Source organism: Myxine glutinosa, chromosome 14 (genome assembly GCF_964187855.1).
Source record: "Myxine glutinosa chromosome 14, kmMyxGlut1.1, whole genome shotgun sequence".
NCBI lineage: Eukaryota > Metazoa > Chordata > Myxini > Myxiniformes > Myxinidae > Myxine > Myxine glutinosa.
The window spans coordinates 51,205,426-51,221,901 of NC_136274.1; the positions used below are offsets into that span (position 1 = coordinate 51,205,426).

Here is a 16,476-nt window from a genome sequence, read left to right on the forward strand (position 1 = left end):
AAGACTTGGCTAAAGATGGTGGAAGAAGAAATGCGGGCAATGGGGTTAACAAGGAGAGATGCAGAAAATAGGGCAAAATGGAGGAGATTGTCATGGGGACCGCAAGGCTAACCCCCGCTCTAGTAGGGAAAATGGCCTTAAAATGCCTGTTGTTGTTGTTGTTGTGTTGTAGCCTGAATTTAAAATTGATTAAAAGGAGATTTTTTTTGTCACTGATCTACATAAAATGTCAGTGGAATTTTTTCATTACAATTTTTTTGACAAAATAATTAAAAATGAAAAGCTGAAATGTCTTGAGTCAATAAGTATTCAACCCCTTTGCTATGACACCCCAAATTGAGCTCAGATGCATCCAATTTCTTTAAGCATCCTTGAGATGTCTCCACAACTTGAATGGAGGCCATATGTGGCCAATTCAACTGATTGGACATGATTTAGAAAGAAACAGCTTTCTATATAAGGTTCCATAGTGGACAGTGCACGTTTGAGCAGAAACTCTACTATGAAGATCTGAGGAAGGGTATAAAACAATTTCGAGAGTGTTGAAATTTCCCAACACGGTGAGCTCCATCATTAGGAAATGGAAAGAATATGGAACAACCCAGACTCTTCCGAGAGCTGGCCGTCCGACCAAACTGAGCAACTGGGCAAGAAGGACCTTGGTCAGAGAGGTCACCAATAACCCAATGACCACTCTGACAGAAGTACAGAGTTATTGGCTGAGATAGAAGAACCTGCCAGAAGGAAAAGTCTCTGCAGTACTTCATAAATCTAGGCTTTATGGCAGAGTGGCCAGACGGAAGCCACTCCTGAGAAAAAGGGACATGACAGTATGCCTGGAGTTTGCACAAATGCATGTAAAAGACTGAGAGCATGAGGCAAATTATTCTGTGATCTGATGAGATGAAAATCGATCTCTTTGTCCTGATGCAAAGCGCTACGTCTGGCAGAAACCGAGCACAGCTCAACACCCTTCAAACACCATCCCTACCATGAAGTAATGCGGTGGCAGCATCATGCTATGAGGAAACTTTTCAGTGGCAAGGACTGGGAGACTTGTAAGGACAGAGGGAACAATGAATGGAGCAAAATACAGGCAAATCCTTGAGGAGAACCTGCTTCGGAGGATTCAGAGGCGAAGATTTATGTTCCAACAGGACAATGACCCCAAGCATACAGCCAAAGCATCAATGGAATGGCTTCAGAACAAGAACGTGAAAGTGCTTGAGTGGCCCAGCCAAAGCCGAGACTTGAATCCCATTGAGAATCTGAGGAAAGACTGAAAGATTGCTGTTCACCGACACTCCCCATTCAACTTCACAGAGCTTGTGCATATCTGCAAGGAAGAATGGGAGAAACTCTCCAAATCCAGATTACAAAGCTGATACAGACATACCCAAGAAGACTCGAAGCTGTAATCGCTGCTAAAGGCGTTTCTACAAAGTATTGACTCAGGGGATGAATACTTATGTAAATTAGATATTTCTGTATTTCATTTTTAATCATTTTGTAGAAATTTCCAAAACAAAAATTCCACCTAGACATTATGTGGTATTAAGTGTAGATCAGCAACAAAAAACATCTCAATTTAATCCATTTTGAATTCAGGATGTAACACAACAAAATGTGAAAAAGTCAAGGGGTGTGAATACTTTCTGAAGGCACTGTATGCCTACCTTATTAATCCATACAGCTATTTAACACTAAACTGAAAGGGAGGAAGCCCGACGTTCTTTAGGCATTATATGCATAATCGCACATTCACGGACCTAAGCCCAGATCTACTGTAATCTATATACCACAGATAGGATAATAACATACCCTTCCTGCTGCTATTATAGGGAGTGGATGTACGAGTCAAACTTCAGTGGCTGTGCTGTGGCCACAACATACGACATAGTTACCCCTGACTCTGCCCCCTTTGTTAATGTTTGTCATTGGTTAATAGCGCTACGCAACATCAATGAAAACACACCACCAACCCCCTGTAACGTCGTAACGTTTGGACATACACCTCCTTCTCCTTCCCTCCCCTCCCCCCCCCCCCCCAAAGTGTTACGTAATTTTTGAACAGCCCCTTTGCGAATGCAAATTACGGGTGGATGTGGGGACCTCTCGTTCACACTTCTAGTTTACTGTACATTTATTTTATGTCGAACAAATAAATTGAACACAAAAGTTGATGGGGAAAACTTTCAAAATGAACACGGAAATTGAGCAGATGATTTGCACAAAGTGGTGGTACAGTTTTAATAATTAATGAAGCACATCTTACTCAGTTGTGGAAGAGGTAACAAAAGATGGATGCGGACCGCATGAGTAACAAATCTGATGGAAAGCGGATGGTGTTTAACACAAGATTACCACAGAAACAGCTTTAGGGAGGCATGTACCATGCATGTTGACGGGCTTGATTAAACCTTGCTAATACTTTTTATTCGACATATGATTAGATCTTTCGGGAACCCTCATCGTAGCACTCGACCCAAACGAAGCCAATGGAAATCTGACGCGATGAACCCAAGTGGTGTATAATCAGCAGAGACGTACAGGCTTATTGTGTTAGGCCCACCAGAAAACCAAGATGGCGGCCATATTATTTTGCCTGCGTGCCATGGCGGGTGGAGTCGAGCGACAAATGCGGGTGGGGCCGGCCTCTGTCTGACCAATAGCTTCACATTTCAAAAATCGACCTCCAACAAGAACAACAACCACGCAGAGCTCTTGTAGACCTGTGGCACATCACAGGTAAGATACATAGCAATTATAACGGCACTTGGTATTGGTAAAGCGCATACCTCCGCCATGTTGAACAGCTTACGTTTTGTCTCCCAACAACAACAAAATCCCACTGGTAGGCCGGATCTGCATCCGAGCCTTAACCAAATTCCAATTGGCTTGTTCTTGTCACCTACACAACTCATCCACCAAGTTTCGTACAATTTTGGTTCAGGCCCGGATGCAGTTCCGGGCTATCAGTGGGATACTAAACGTACATTGTCCAGCCTGGCTATTTGCACCATTCTATTTTTGAAGGGTGAAGGACGACACCAGGTGGGGATGGGGGTCTTTATCGTCCAACTAATGCCGGCAGACGGGATGCCAAGTTTAACATCCATCCGAGGGACGTCACACACCGATGAATAACCGTGCATGTGAAACACCAGGATGACAGTTTGTAATGGGGTTGAGATTCAAACCCAGGCTAGACAGCTTAGAGGCATCTAGCAGAATCATTCTAACAGCTCAGTGGCAACATAGATTTGCAAAAGTCAAATGACCCTCACCCATCGTGAGCAACCGCTCCCCCACTCCCTTCAATCCCAGTCCTCCCTCCAGGTCTTTAAAACAGCTGTTCACCACCATCTCTTATCTTCCCCCATCCAAAATCTTAATCTTTTCTACCCCCGCTAATTCACCCCCAGATACACTTTTTTGAAATTCCAACTTCTTTCCTGGAATTCCTTGCAGTGTTCATATGTTTTATACCTCTCCCACCTCCCCCAAGCCCTCCCCCTCCCACATTTCTCCCGATGTCCCTGCTCTCAAATGTTGTGTTTGTGTACTTCGCCCTCTCTCCCCATCTTGTCTACCGCTCCCCTTATTTTGTGCTTTATGTGTCGGTTTGACTTTTTGTGTGATTAATGTTAGCTCTTTCACGAGCCTCGATCTTGTATACAAAAAAAACCCAAAAAAAAAAACCCACAGAGGAACAAATTCAAGTGGAAGAGATCTCGAGGCGGAGTTTAAAGCAACAAATTATTAGCCTGGGAAGGGAGATCCACTGGGGGGGAATGAATGTGCGTGCTAGAGTGAAGAACGTGTTGCTTTATTTCACCTTCTATGTTTCCACAATTTTCCTGTCGTCGATTCAGTGCTTCTGAAGCTCTTGGAAAACGCAGGCATGGAGGTGATGTTGGAGATCTTGCGCACCTTCGGGAACCTGTCACGGTCGCAACCTGTGAGGACACTCCTCCTGAAATCAAATGGTACCTTATCCAAGAGCCCCTACTTCATTACAACCAGATGTTAAAACTCGAATACACAGATGACATCACATCACTTAAATTCCCATTAAACATTGCTTCTCTCTCGTCTGATGTTTACTTCCGCCACCAAAGGTGGACAGAGGCTATGTATTCGTCCCTGTCTGTTTTGTCTGCCTGTGAGCAGGATATCTCAAAATGTTATGGATGGATTCGGATGGAATTTGTTGGACGGGTTGGATGTGCGACGATGATTAATCGATTAGATTTTGGTGAAGATCCGGATACTAGAATTTAAGTGATTCTTCACCACTGATAAATAGGGCCAAAAACTACATATAGCATGTTATTTCAAAAAAAAGTATGGATGGATTTGAACGGATTTGGACGAAACTCGGTGGGTGAGTTGAGTAAGTGACAAGAACAAGCTTGGATTTTGGTTCAGGTGCGGATGCTCATCCGGCCCATCAGTGCGATACAGAATGTAAACTGTTGAGCCTGGAGGGGTGCGTTTCACGGAATACCATTCTAGTTAACAAAGCAATGACATGAATAATGGTATGAAATGCTTTAATAAGAGTTGTTGATTATCAGAACCGATGGAGTTTTGATTAAAATGGTCCTCATCTCATGGCAATGAAGTACATCAGATCAGGTATTATTATACTTTTCAGCACTGCACCTTTATTGCTCATGGTCAAAGCTGTGCTATATTTGTTCCTCAACCCATCCCTCTGCAGTCCACTCATTATTGCTCGACCTCATGGACACGGGCAACTCGGACATTTGTTATTTGGCCTGTGGCATTCTGCTCAACCTTTCCTCGGATCTTGATGCCCAACCAATGCTGGAGACGCACCGCCTAATCAACAGGTAACGGCGTCGGGTTGGGAAGCTTGATATGCGTAGATAGACATTAGTAGAGGAAGCCATGTGGTGTCATCTTGCCTAGGCTGGTGGTGTGTCTGGTGAAAACCGGAGCCACAAACGATCAGCTCGCATTCCTGGTCTGCCAGACTTTGTGGAACAGCAGGGAACGAGGCCTTTGTGCACTCACGCAGCCTGAGCAGCAGTTGCTGATAACCATCCTAACAAAACTCCAACGTAAGTTACGCAAGTGCATAATCGAGGAAATCTTTGCTTAGCATCTGTTTTGCACTTGTATGACGCGACCATTCAAGTAGTCCAAAAATAAATTAAAACAAGGATTAATGGAGAATGGCATGCAGAGGTGAAAAGGGGAATGGACGGTTTTCACTCTCAATGAACGGACAACATTGAGAGTGAAACAAACGCTGATGTAGATCATCTGGATTTTTTTCAGAGCCAAATCGTGAACACGGCGATGACCACGACACGCCAAGCGAATGTGGTGCTCCTCGCGTAGACTGGAAGGAGAACCTGGTGGTGTTGGCAAAAAAGCTCCTCGTATCAACCCAGGAAGCAGAGCAGGTCTAATTCCTATTAATCGATGCAGCAAACTATATACAATATATAAAGGTTTATTGTTTCCATAGGGCCTACGACGAACAGACTTTGTATGTGTGCCATGGTTGTTATCACAAATCCACTACAATTGCAAAAAAAAATTGTTCGCACCTTAAGAAAATACAACAAAAACAAGATCAAAGTCCTGACCCATTCATTTAAAGAAACCACATCAAATAAAAACATTACAACTTTTATAAAAGTCACCGGTCAAAAACAGGATTAGAAAACAAAACTAGCAAATGAAAAGCTTTGTACAACCGCTCTTCCCCATTGCCCATTGGTGTGCGTGTTAGTGCGGGGCCGTTAGACGCACGTGTGGGTCATGGGTGGGCGTGGTAAAACCTCGTGGCACCACCCCCATAAGGCGACGTCGCAAAATGCCCTGCCCCGCCCACAGCTGTTCACCCCGTTCCACATTATAACAATTATCCAGTCGGTAAATTCCCAGCAACCGCCATTACTTTGCCGAACCGAGTACACATACAGTCGTGGCTAAAAATATTGGCACCCTTGCACTTTTTTCAAATAACTCACAATTTTCTCGGAAAAAATGAAATTGACAAAAGTATTTGGTCTCCACAATTCTTTATTTCACGGATAATATTACAGAACCTTTGTTTTTGATTCAGAACTTAATATATCCTTTTAAATCAGAAAATAAAAATAAATGACTGACAAAATTATTGACACCTGAGACTTAATATTTGGTAGCACAGACTTTGGACAAAATAACTGCAGTCAAGCGCTTCCTATAGCCATGGATGAGCTTCCGACACCTCTCTACTGGCAGTTTGGCCCACTCTTCTTGTACAAACTGCTCCAGTTCTCCCAGATTTGAAGGGTGCCTTCTCCCAACTGCTGTTTTCAGATCCACCCACAGGTGTTCAATGGGATTTAGATCTGGACTCATTGCTGGCGACTTCAGAACAGTCCAGCGTTTTGTCTTGAACCATTCCTGGGTGCTTTTTGAAGTGTTTGGGGTCATTGTCCTGCTGCAAGACCCATGACCTTCGACGGAGACCCAACATTCTGACACTGGGTTGAACATTGCGCTCCAAAATGCCTTGGTAATCTCCTGATTTCATGATGCCATGCACACATTCAAGGCACCCAGTGCCAAAGGGAGCACAGCAACCCCAAAACATCACTGAACCTCCTCCATGTTTGACTGCAGGGAAGGTGTTCTTTTCTTTGAAGACTTCATTTTGTTTTCTGTAAACATAGAGATGATGTGCTTCACCAAAAAGCTCTAATTTGGTCCCATCTGTCCACAGGACATTCTCCCAGAAGGATTTTGGCTTGTTCAGGTGTGATTTGGAAAACTCCAGTCAGGCTTTCTGATGTATGTATGTATATCTATATCTATATCTATATCTATATCTATATATCTATATATCTATATATCTATATATCTATCTATCTATCTATCTATCTATCTATCTATCTATCTATCTATCTCTCTCTCTCTCTGTCTCTCTGTCTCTCTGTCTCTCTGTCTCTCTGTCTCTCTGTCTCTCTGTCTCTCTCTCTCTTGGGGTCCTCCTGGGTCTCCGACCATAGAACCCTCTTTCATCGAGTTGGTGACAGATGGTGCGCGTTCAAACTGTCGTACCTTGTGTCTGAAGGTCACCTTGAATCTGTTTGGCAGTTGATCGAGGTGCTTTCTCCACCATTCGAACAATCCTTCGCTGCAATCTTCGATCAAGTCTTCTCTCGCAGCCATGTCCAGGTAGGCTGGCTGCAGTGCCATGGGCCTGAAACTTTCTGACAACATTGCATATGATGGACACAGGAACATCAAGGTCTCTGGAGATGGACTTGTAGCCTTGAGATTGTCCATGCTTAGCTACAATCTTGTGTCTGACCTCCTCAGACAATTCTCTGGGTTTCATTCTTTTCTCCATGCTCAGTGCGGTACACACAGTGACACAAAACAGCAGAATGACTCCTTCTCTCTATTCAAACTGGTTGAATGAGTGATTTTAATATTGCAGGCACCTGCAACTCACCACAGGTGAGTTTTTAAAAAAAATTATTTTTGAAATACAGAATCGAGGCTCGTGTAAGAGCTAACACATTGAACAGGAAAAGATGCACAGACACATAAAACAGGCAATGAAGGGAGTGGAAGACAAGAGGGGGAGAGAGGGGAGCACACAAGCACAACAACAGTAGAGAACAAGGATGTCAATATATCTGTGGAAGGGGGAGGGTTGGGGAGGAGAGAAGGATACATGGCATAAAGCAAATGAACACCACTAGGAATTTCAGGAAAGAAGTTGCGGATTGAAAGAGGCGGATTTGGGGTGTTTAAACGGGGGTAGAAAAGATCACGGTTTTGAATGGGGGAAGACAAGAGATGGTGGTGAACAGCTGTTTAAAAGACCTGCAGGGAGGAGTGGGATTGAAGAGAGTGTGGGAGTTTGTTCCAGAGGCGGGAGAAAAGAGGATTGACGGAGTGAAGGTGAGCAGAGTCTTGATTTTGGCAGTTTCACCAGAAGAGGGTTGCTGGCAGATCTTGTGTGTCCTGCAGGAATATTTGGGGGACAAAGCACAGACAGAGCAGGGGGAGCAAGGCCGGAGAGGAGTCGGTAGAAGACAGAAAGGCCACCTACCTGCCTGCGGTGAGAGAGAGAAAGGCCCTCAGAATCAGCTTCATCGTGGGAGATTCCAATGATTCTGAATGCTTTGGTTTCAACCACGTCGAGCCGAGCTAGGTGTGAGGCAGGAGCACCAACCCAGAGGGGAGAGCAGTATTCCATTGAGCTGCAGATGAAAGCTTTGAATGTGGTGAGGAGCTCAAAAGTGCCCAGAAAGGACTTCGCATGATGGAGGATGCCCGGGCGGGGAGTGGCTTTGGATGCCAGCTTGGAAATGTGGTTTTCCCAGGAAAGATCATGGCTGATAGTAAGACCCAAAAGCTTGAGTGACAGAACTTCTTCAAGAGGATTGTTCAGAAAGTCGATGGGAGGGTTTTCCAGATGGTCTTTTCGGAGAGACAAAGTGATAGTGTGAGATTTGTCAGGATTGAAAGACATGTTCCACTTGTTTGACCAGTTTGTGATATTGTCCAGGTCTGCAGAGAGTGAAGAGACTGCTACCTTCCGATCTGAGGGTTGGAATATGGAGCGGCAGAGAGTGGAGTCATCAGCAAAAAGATAGAGAGGATTTTCCAAAGAGTCGAAGAGATCATTAATCAAGACCAGAAAAAGCACAGGGTCCAGAACACTGCCTTGGAGAACTCCAGCCTGAAGAGGAAGGGAAGAAGAGAGAATTCCATTCAGGGCCACACATTTACTGCGACCAGAAAGGAAGTCTGTAAGCCATACGTGGAGGAGGTTTCCATGGATACCATACGAGGAGAGTTTGGTAAGCAGAGCGGGGTGCCAGACCATATCGAAGGCACGTGATATGTCAAGGGAGACAGCACTGATTTCCTGTTGGGATTGAGGACCTCCATCCATTGTTGAGACAGCAGAAGCAGCATGTCCAGAGTAGATTGACCTGGCCTGAATCCAAATTAATTATCCGAGATAAAGCCATTGGAGAAGAGGAAGGATTTGATGTCAGAAGCGATGATTGATTCCATGACCTTGCTGATTATTAGGAGCAGCTGATTGGTCTGCAGTTGCAAGGATCTGTTTTTGCACCTTTTTGTGTAAAGCAGTAATGTTGGCTGATTTCCAAGCTGATGGCAGATGATCTTGAGCAAAAGAGAGGGTGAAGAGAACAGAGAGAGGGTGAGATAGAGCAGCAGAACAGGATTTTAGGACCCACGGCTGATGCCGTCAGGTACAATTGCAGAATCGGAGTCTAGGTTTGACAAAAACCTCTCCACCTTGTCAGGAGAGAAGGACACAGAGTCCAGGAGCAGCTGGGTTCGACTGGGTAAGATGGGTACAGAGAGAGATGGGTTTGGGACACAAGATTTTGGGGATTTTGGGGAGGGGATGGAGGGGAAACAAACACCAGAAACAGATTTGACCAGATGCCACCAGGATTTGGAAGAGCGAGACAGATTTGAGAGTTCGGTCTTGAGAATGGAGAGATATTGTTTCCTGGCTCTCCTGCCAGGCTAACCCCAACTCTTGCAGGGAAAATGGCGTTAAAATGCATGTTGTTGCTCTCCTGAGGGTGGATACACTTGTTTCAGGCTTCGTGAAAGGAACTGAGATTACCTTCAGTTGGATTAGCCATTTATTAGCCAGATTATCCAGTTCAATTCCAAAGTGAAGGAGAATCACCTGCTTGAAATCTAATTATTTCTAACAACTTCTAAAAGGTGCCAATAATATTGTCCGGCACATTTTAGGATTTCTGTGTGGAATAAGCTAAGATTTAGTAATTTTTTTCAGCTTTTTTTGTTTTGTTCCACTGCAAACCAAAGAAATACATATGTGGATTCCAAAATATTTTTTAATTTCAACAATTTTCTGGAAGAAATGGTGCATTATTTGAAAAAAGTACAAAGGTGTCAATATTTTTGGCCATGACTGCAGATGACGTACCTGTCACACTCCTGCGGTAACCACAGCAATATGTAAGTTATGCTACACATTTTCTTTCTTTTTTTTCTTAATCTGATAAATGTGTGGCTTATTAACGATTAAAATTGCACTGCAAAACGTTCCTGGGTCCCAGCAAAACCCTTTCCTTTTTAGTGCAGGTAACATCTTTGTCGTCAACTTTCCGTTTTACGGTTGCGATGACGGATCTTTGTCAAAGTTTGTGTTTCTGCCCCGTAGAAAGGAGTTCCTTCCATACGCTGTGTCTCCTCTCACAAAGAGTTGTTTTAAAAGGAAAACCAAGATGAGTGCGTGAAAGGTGAGCATGGTTAAAGCATGCTAGCATCATGCAATGAGGGCATTCACACCGTTCTCCATTAAAATTCCGAGCAGCCGACGAGGGACACGTGCCAGGTGATTTTGCTTGGCAACACACCGCGACGGGCACCATGAGCATCGGCTGCATGAACTTCACCACCCCCATAAAACATTATTAACACCATTAGTATCCCACCTCCCCAAGGGTTTTTTTCTTCCTTGAACAAACGGCGAGTCAACGTTTATAAATAGCTTATCATGGCGTTTTCGTGGGAGCAACGGCCCAACGGCCTCTACCAGAAGGAAAAATATTATAAACCACAAAAACGTATGATTAGCTTTTTAAACAGTCGCTAATGCTGTTTATAACACTAAATAAAGAAATGTGGAGGAATCCCGACATCCGTGAAGTAGGTTTTACTTACAGAACTGAGTGAAGATCTACTGTACTCTATATACCCCACTAGGGTTGGGTTAATAACAGGATCCTTCCTGGCGCTAACATGGCGTTTTTCGTGGCGGCCTTTTGAAACTCGCTCCTGCTGTTTAACACCAAACTGAAAGGGAGGATGCCCAGGTTGTGCTCATTTACCAAGCAGCTAGCTAGCACTTGCCAAGCCAGCCGTTCCTTAACGGTTTTTTGAATGTAATGCTTGCTCGAATGCTTAAACCACTTGGCGATCTCGCCACAAGATACTTGGTAAATGAACACACACCCAGTTATTGAGACCCGACCATAGATCGACTGTCATCTATGTACCCCAAAGATGAATGACCCTTCCTGCCGCTCCCGTAGTGTGCGGGTGTACTAGTATAACAAATGTGGATGTAGGAAATTGACGTGGCGGAAATAGCGCCACCTTTGGTGGCATCCGGTATTACAAATCACCTTCGTTATATGGTGTGATCAATAAAATTTCTTTCAAAAACAACAAAATATATATAATGCATTTTCAAGAACGTGTGGCAGCAATTTGTCCACCGAAGGTGGGCCGAGAAGGGTACTCCCGTCCTCTGGGCGAGAATGCCCGCAAGTTAGATCAAACAACCACAGCAATGGGTCTTCCACTCAAAGTATAAGCAAAGTGAATGGGATCAATACTTGCAAAGATCCTTCAAATTGAAACTAAAACTTCAGGAAGAGTCACTTGCCTGAAACTGCTCCACTGTCTCCTTGTGTGCCTTCTCCATGTTGTTCATTTTTGTCCGAATCAAGTTCTCCTGGTACTGAGAGTCCGCTTTCAGTTCGGTCAGCTGTGCATGTGTAACCAAACAATTTTTTATGCACGTAACAATCCATAACCATCTGTTTGCATAATCACAAATTCTGGCTGAAAAAGGTGGACTCGAGCTTGATAATTAATAAATAAATAAAGCCATAAATGAGAAATCTTGTTAAAATCGAATGAACCCGTCTCATAGTTCACCCCGGCAGTGATGTACTTGTTTGTAACTGAACCCAACATTTGGAGACAGACCTGCTTTACAGCAATCACCAGATAATGCCTCTTAACCTCATCCGTGCCCCCCTTTCCTGTATTCCCCAACCCCTCCCTGATGTACCCCAACCTCCCCCAGCTGCCATTATCTCCATCGACAGGTGATTTGGGAAGGGTGAAAGCAAATTGGGGCAAGTGCTTACCCGATCCATGAAGTAATTCACCTTGACGACACATTCAGGATGTTATTATGCAAATAAATTATAAACTTGTGCAATTTGTAATAAAGATTTATTATGTGACGGCTGTATGTTTTTCTTCATACTGCAATGAATGGATATTTTTGGTTACTTTGTGCATGGAGTACAAATGCCAATGAATAGATCCAATAAAAGATGTTTAACAGAATGTGTCGCATCAAAGAAGTCTCTGCTCAACGTTGTACAGAAACGACCAATAACTAAACTTCAGTAAATGTTAATTGCTAGACCTGTTACCTCAATACATGTACCTACCCGGTGCAGATTATTACGCTGGCAGTGTGGAACGGACTGAGCGAGTGGTAAAAAAAATTACTCCCTCCGAATTTCCGGCATATCGTTAAACGTACAAAACCATGCCTATGTCTGGTGGTATACTGATTTGGTGTTATCTTATAGTACGAGTGGGAAAGACTTCACAAGTGGTACGACAGAACGTTACAATGGCTACAGCCTTGAGCGCCCTCGTTGGAGTGTTCTTGTGGGCTCGCACTTCTGAACAGACCTCGGATGTACGTGAGTTCCGCAACACCAGAAGCCTCATCCGGTGATCGCGACGCATGTGTTTGAGAAAGACAGACCAACATTTTCTGATCTGTTGGAAGCATTCACTGATGTACATGGTCAGCATTTTCATGCATAAACCAAAATATCTCGATTTATAATGGCATGTGTAATCCGCAACATCTGAGGCATTTGCTTTTTAATCAAGAAAAATAAAAGTCCGGCTTTGTACCGAAACTCTGACTTTCATTTCAAGTTTCAAAAGTTAAAAACATTTTGAAACAATATAAAAATGAAGCATTTCCAATGTCAAAAATTATGTTCAACTTTCAAAAGTTAAAAACATTTTGAAACGACATAATAAACACAGGGGATAAACAAAATAACAAATATAACATAATAAACAAAGGTCAAGGCTAACCCGCTCGAGCAGGGAAAATGGCCTTAAAATGCCTGTTGTTTGTTGTTGTTGTTGTAGAATAAACATAGGGGCAATATCCCTGGCACTCACCTGGTAGAACAAACAGTATACTGCACTGACTAAAGGTATTTTAAACCAATTTCAATGTTTGCCAGAAGACAGGACAGCATGTAGAAATAACATAATCATAAGACTTTGAACAAACAAAGAAAAAAATACCTATTTTGGGGGGGGCAACCCCACCCTCCCCCAACTCCAAACCCATATACCTCCTCAGACCCCAATATTTCTCATACCTTGAACAAACATTGGTACATCACGGGTGATGAAGGTTGTGGTCAAGTTTCATCAAAATACCGTGTGTAGTTTCAGAGAAGAAAGCAAATTCCTATTTTGGGGGGTCAAACCTGGACCCATTTTTAACCCCCCCCGTAAACCTCCTTAGACTTCGATTTTCTTAGTGCCGTGAACAAACATTAATCACAACACAACAAATATAATTTGTGCCAAGTTTGGCCACAATCCCTTCAGCGGTTTCGGAGAAGAAGTTGCAAGTGTTTATGGACGGACGGATGACTCGCCATCGCATAAGGTCCCCTGAACTTCGTTCCAGGAGAGCTAATAAGAAGCTGTACTGCGCTTTCATAGATCTAGAGAAGGCATATGATAGGATTCCAAAATAAGTGATTGGTGCTTGAGGAAGAAGGGCATGCCAGATAAGATTGCTCGGATCGTGATGGAAATGTATGTGGAAGCTAATGCTATGTTCAGGACAATGAATGGGGACTCACCGTATTTTAGAGTGGTGGTTGGTCTACGACCACACCAAGGTTCTGCACCAAGTCCCTTTATATCGATAACAGTGATGGACGTGCTGAGTGACATTAGAGATAGAGAACTTTGGGAGCTCCTGTTCTCATACGATTTTGTCATAACAGCAGTGCCAAAGGGAGAGCCGCAGAGAGGAGCGCTGAAATGTCAAGATAACTTAGAGAGGCAGGGATTGAAGGTTAATGCGAGAAAGACAAAGGTAATGGTTTGTGGCAAGACTGATGTAGAGAGGGTCGACATTGTCGATTATAAGGGGTGAAGAGAGCTGACATAAATGGACAAATTCAAACACGGAGGTTCAACACTAATGGAGGGGGAGATTGTGTAGCAGAAATACAGGATAGAGCGAAGGCAGCATGGGCAAAATGGAAGGAGGTTAGTGGTGGTGTTTGAATAGAAGGATAGCGAGAAAATTGAAGGTTAAAATCCACAAGACAGTGATTAGACAGGTTATGATGGATGGTGCAGAAACATGGACTTTGAGAAAAAGGGAATAGTTGCTGGAGAGGATGGAGAAGAGAATGCTTTGGTGGATTCTCAGAGTATCACTAATTGAGTGGTTGAGGATTGAGGAGACATGCCCGAGAGTTGGAGATGTAAGTATTACAGAAAGGATTAGAGACTAGGTTGTGGTGGTCTGGACACATGATGAGGAAAAAGGATGAAGAACCACCCAGGAAAGTATGGAATGAGCCATTTAGAGGAAAAAGATCAAGAGGACGACAACGGTGGAGAGAGGTCGTGGATAGAGATTTGAAGAGCATGGGATTGAGGGAGCAGGAAACGTAGGACAGGGGAATGGAGACGGCAGATCAGAAAGGCTGATCCCGAACTTTTGGGATTATGGTGCAGAGAAGGTGGGAGTGGGACCTTGGTAAGTCTCTCTCTGGAGTATGCACCCCCTCCATCCCTTCCCTCACTTCAAATGGCACCACAGTCGACTCAGCACGTGACAAGGCTGAATGCCTCTATTCTTTGTTTGCTTTAAAATCTTATGTCCCAAACCCCTCGCTCTCTGTACTCACTCCACAACGTCATGCCCAATTACTCGTAGGCTATGTGTCTTTTTGCACCTGAGAAGGTGAAGAAGTTTCTGGCAACCCTCGACTGATTTTGCAACTGGACTGGGCGGCATCAGCTCACGTGTCCTAACAATCTGTTCTGCTGCTATTGCACTTCCTCTCTCTCTGCCCTTTTCACCCGGTGTCATTTGCCCTAGGTCCTATAACATCTGCTTGGAAAGCAACCAACATCACTGCGTTACAAAAACTGGAACGGCACTTGGTAGAGCGCAAACCTCCACCAGGCGGAACAGTTTACGTTTTGTGTACAGTATATTGTTTTGGGCCTACATCTCAATGGTGAAGAATCACTTAAAAATTCCAGTAGCCGGATCTTCACCAAAATGTAATCATTTCTTCCTTGCCACACCCAACATCTCCACCGAATTTCTTCCGAATCCGTCCATAACTTTTTGAGATATCCTGTTCACAAACAAACAAACAAACAGACATGGATGAAAACATAACCTCTGCTCACCTTCAGTGGCAGCGTAGGTAAAAAGGTGCAAAAACCGATCCCCTTAACTCCAGACCTAATAGCTTACTTTCAATCATCAGCAAGGTCATGGAATCCATCGTTCCATTTGACATGAAAGAATTCCTTTTCTCCAATGACCTCATCTCAGATCACCAATTCATATTGAGACCAGGGCCCATTTACGACAATCCCAGATAAACACTATTGGTCCAGCAGTCCGAAGGGGGTACCATGCATTAGCGTCCACACGTTTTTTTTGGCTGTTTCATGACCTTTGAACCCCTCCCCCCCATATTAATATTCCGTGATGTGCCACCTTGAAACCCTTGAGAATTTTTTACCAAAACCATTAATATGCAAATTAGCTGCCACCAATACAGAGATTACTAATTTAGCTTGTATCTCGGTAAGTTCTGAACCAAACTTCACAGAAAAGGTGTCTCCATATCCACATTTTCAGGGTCAACGATTCTTATGAAACAATTAAATTTACAATCCGACTTCACTTCACCCTATTAATGTTTAAACTAGATGATGCCCTTCATAAAAATAGATACGTTGTTCTCCCTGACCGAATACAAATGTTTTGTTTGGTGCAAACTGATTCTGCATTGGACTACACAATGGACAAATGTTACTTCAAGCCATGTGGAGGACCAATGGGCAAACCAATGATCACTGCCCGACCAGATCGCAGTGCAAGGCAGGATGGTCGAGCTGTGGGTCTGGAGAGACGATTAGAAAGTGACGACCAGGTTACCATTATATGTCACAAGGAACTGTGTTTCATCATATGCTTCACAGACTCTGACACAGAGACGATTGAAATGATCAGGTGAAGCCCCATCCTTTAAACGACAGCGGAGGGCTAAAACATCTAAATTTTGCTTCAAGGAACACCGTCTGATTTGCAGGGAACGAAGTATAATTTTGGGCATGATACAAAAAAACTCCAGTCGATGGAGATGAGTTGTCCTCTGTTGGGACTGCTGACTGCGGGGGCCAGCTGACCTATTGACAGTGTTTTCTTCATGCATGCAATGCCAGACAGGATATTGACCAACAGGTCAAGATACGGGTGATGGGTTGGGTGAGTCTTCCCCTCTTTAACTCACCACCTTCCCTTTCCCCCTTTTTACCTCACCTCCTTCCCTTTCCCCTCTTTACCTCTCCCCCTCTTTA

General features: G+C 43.8%; 1 protein-coding gene and 1 long non-coding RNA gene across 2 annotated transcripts in view; one reads left to right on the top strand and one right to left on the bottom strand.

Annotated features, from left to right (window-relative positions):
• Window positions 1-12,140, top strand: part of ARMC2 (armadillo repeat containing 2) — a 34,658-nt gene extending 22,518 nt beyond the window's left edge. The window contains exons 13-17 of the mRNA XM_078768233.1: window positions 3,876-3,989; window positions 4,727-4,859; window positions 4,939-5,090; window positions 5,311-5,438; window positions 11,879-12,140. Coding sequence (XP_078624359.1) covers window positions 3,876-3,989; window positions 4,727-4,859; window positions 4,939-5,090; window positions 5,311-5,438; window positions 11,879-11,953 — 602 coding nt within the window. The 3' untranslated portion in view covers window positions 11,954-12,140. The remainder of the gene's footprint in view (window positions 1-3,875; window positions 3,990-4,726; window positions 4,860-4,938; window positions 5,091-5,310; window positions 5,439-11,878) is intronic.
• On the bottom strand, window positions 2,234-3,950 carry LOC137439755 (uncharacterized). The gene is made up of 2 exons (XR_010986982.2): window positions 3,839-3,950; window positions 2,234-2,732 (listed from the first exon to the last, which is right to left on the bottom strand). It is a non-coding gene; the product is annotated as an uncharacterized LOC137439755 (long non-coding RNA).
• Window positions 12,141-16,476: the final 4,336 nt, after the last annotated feature.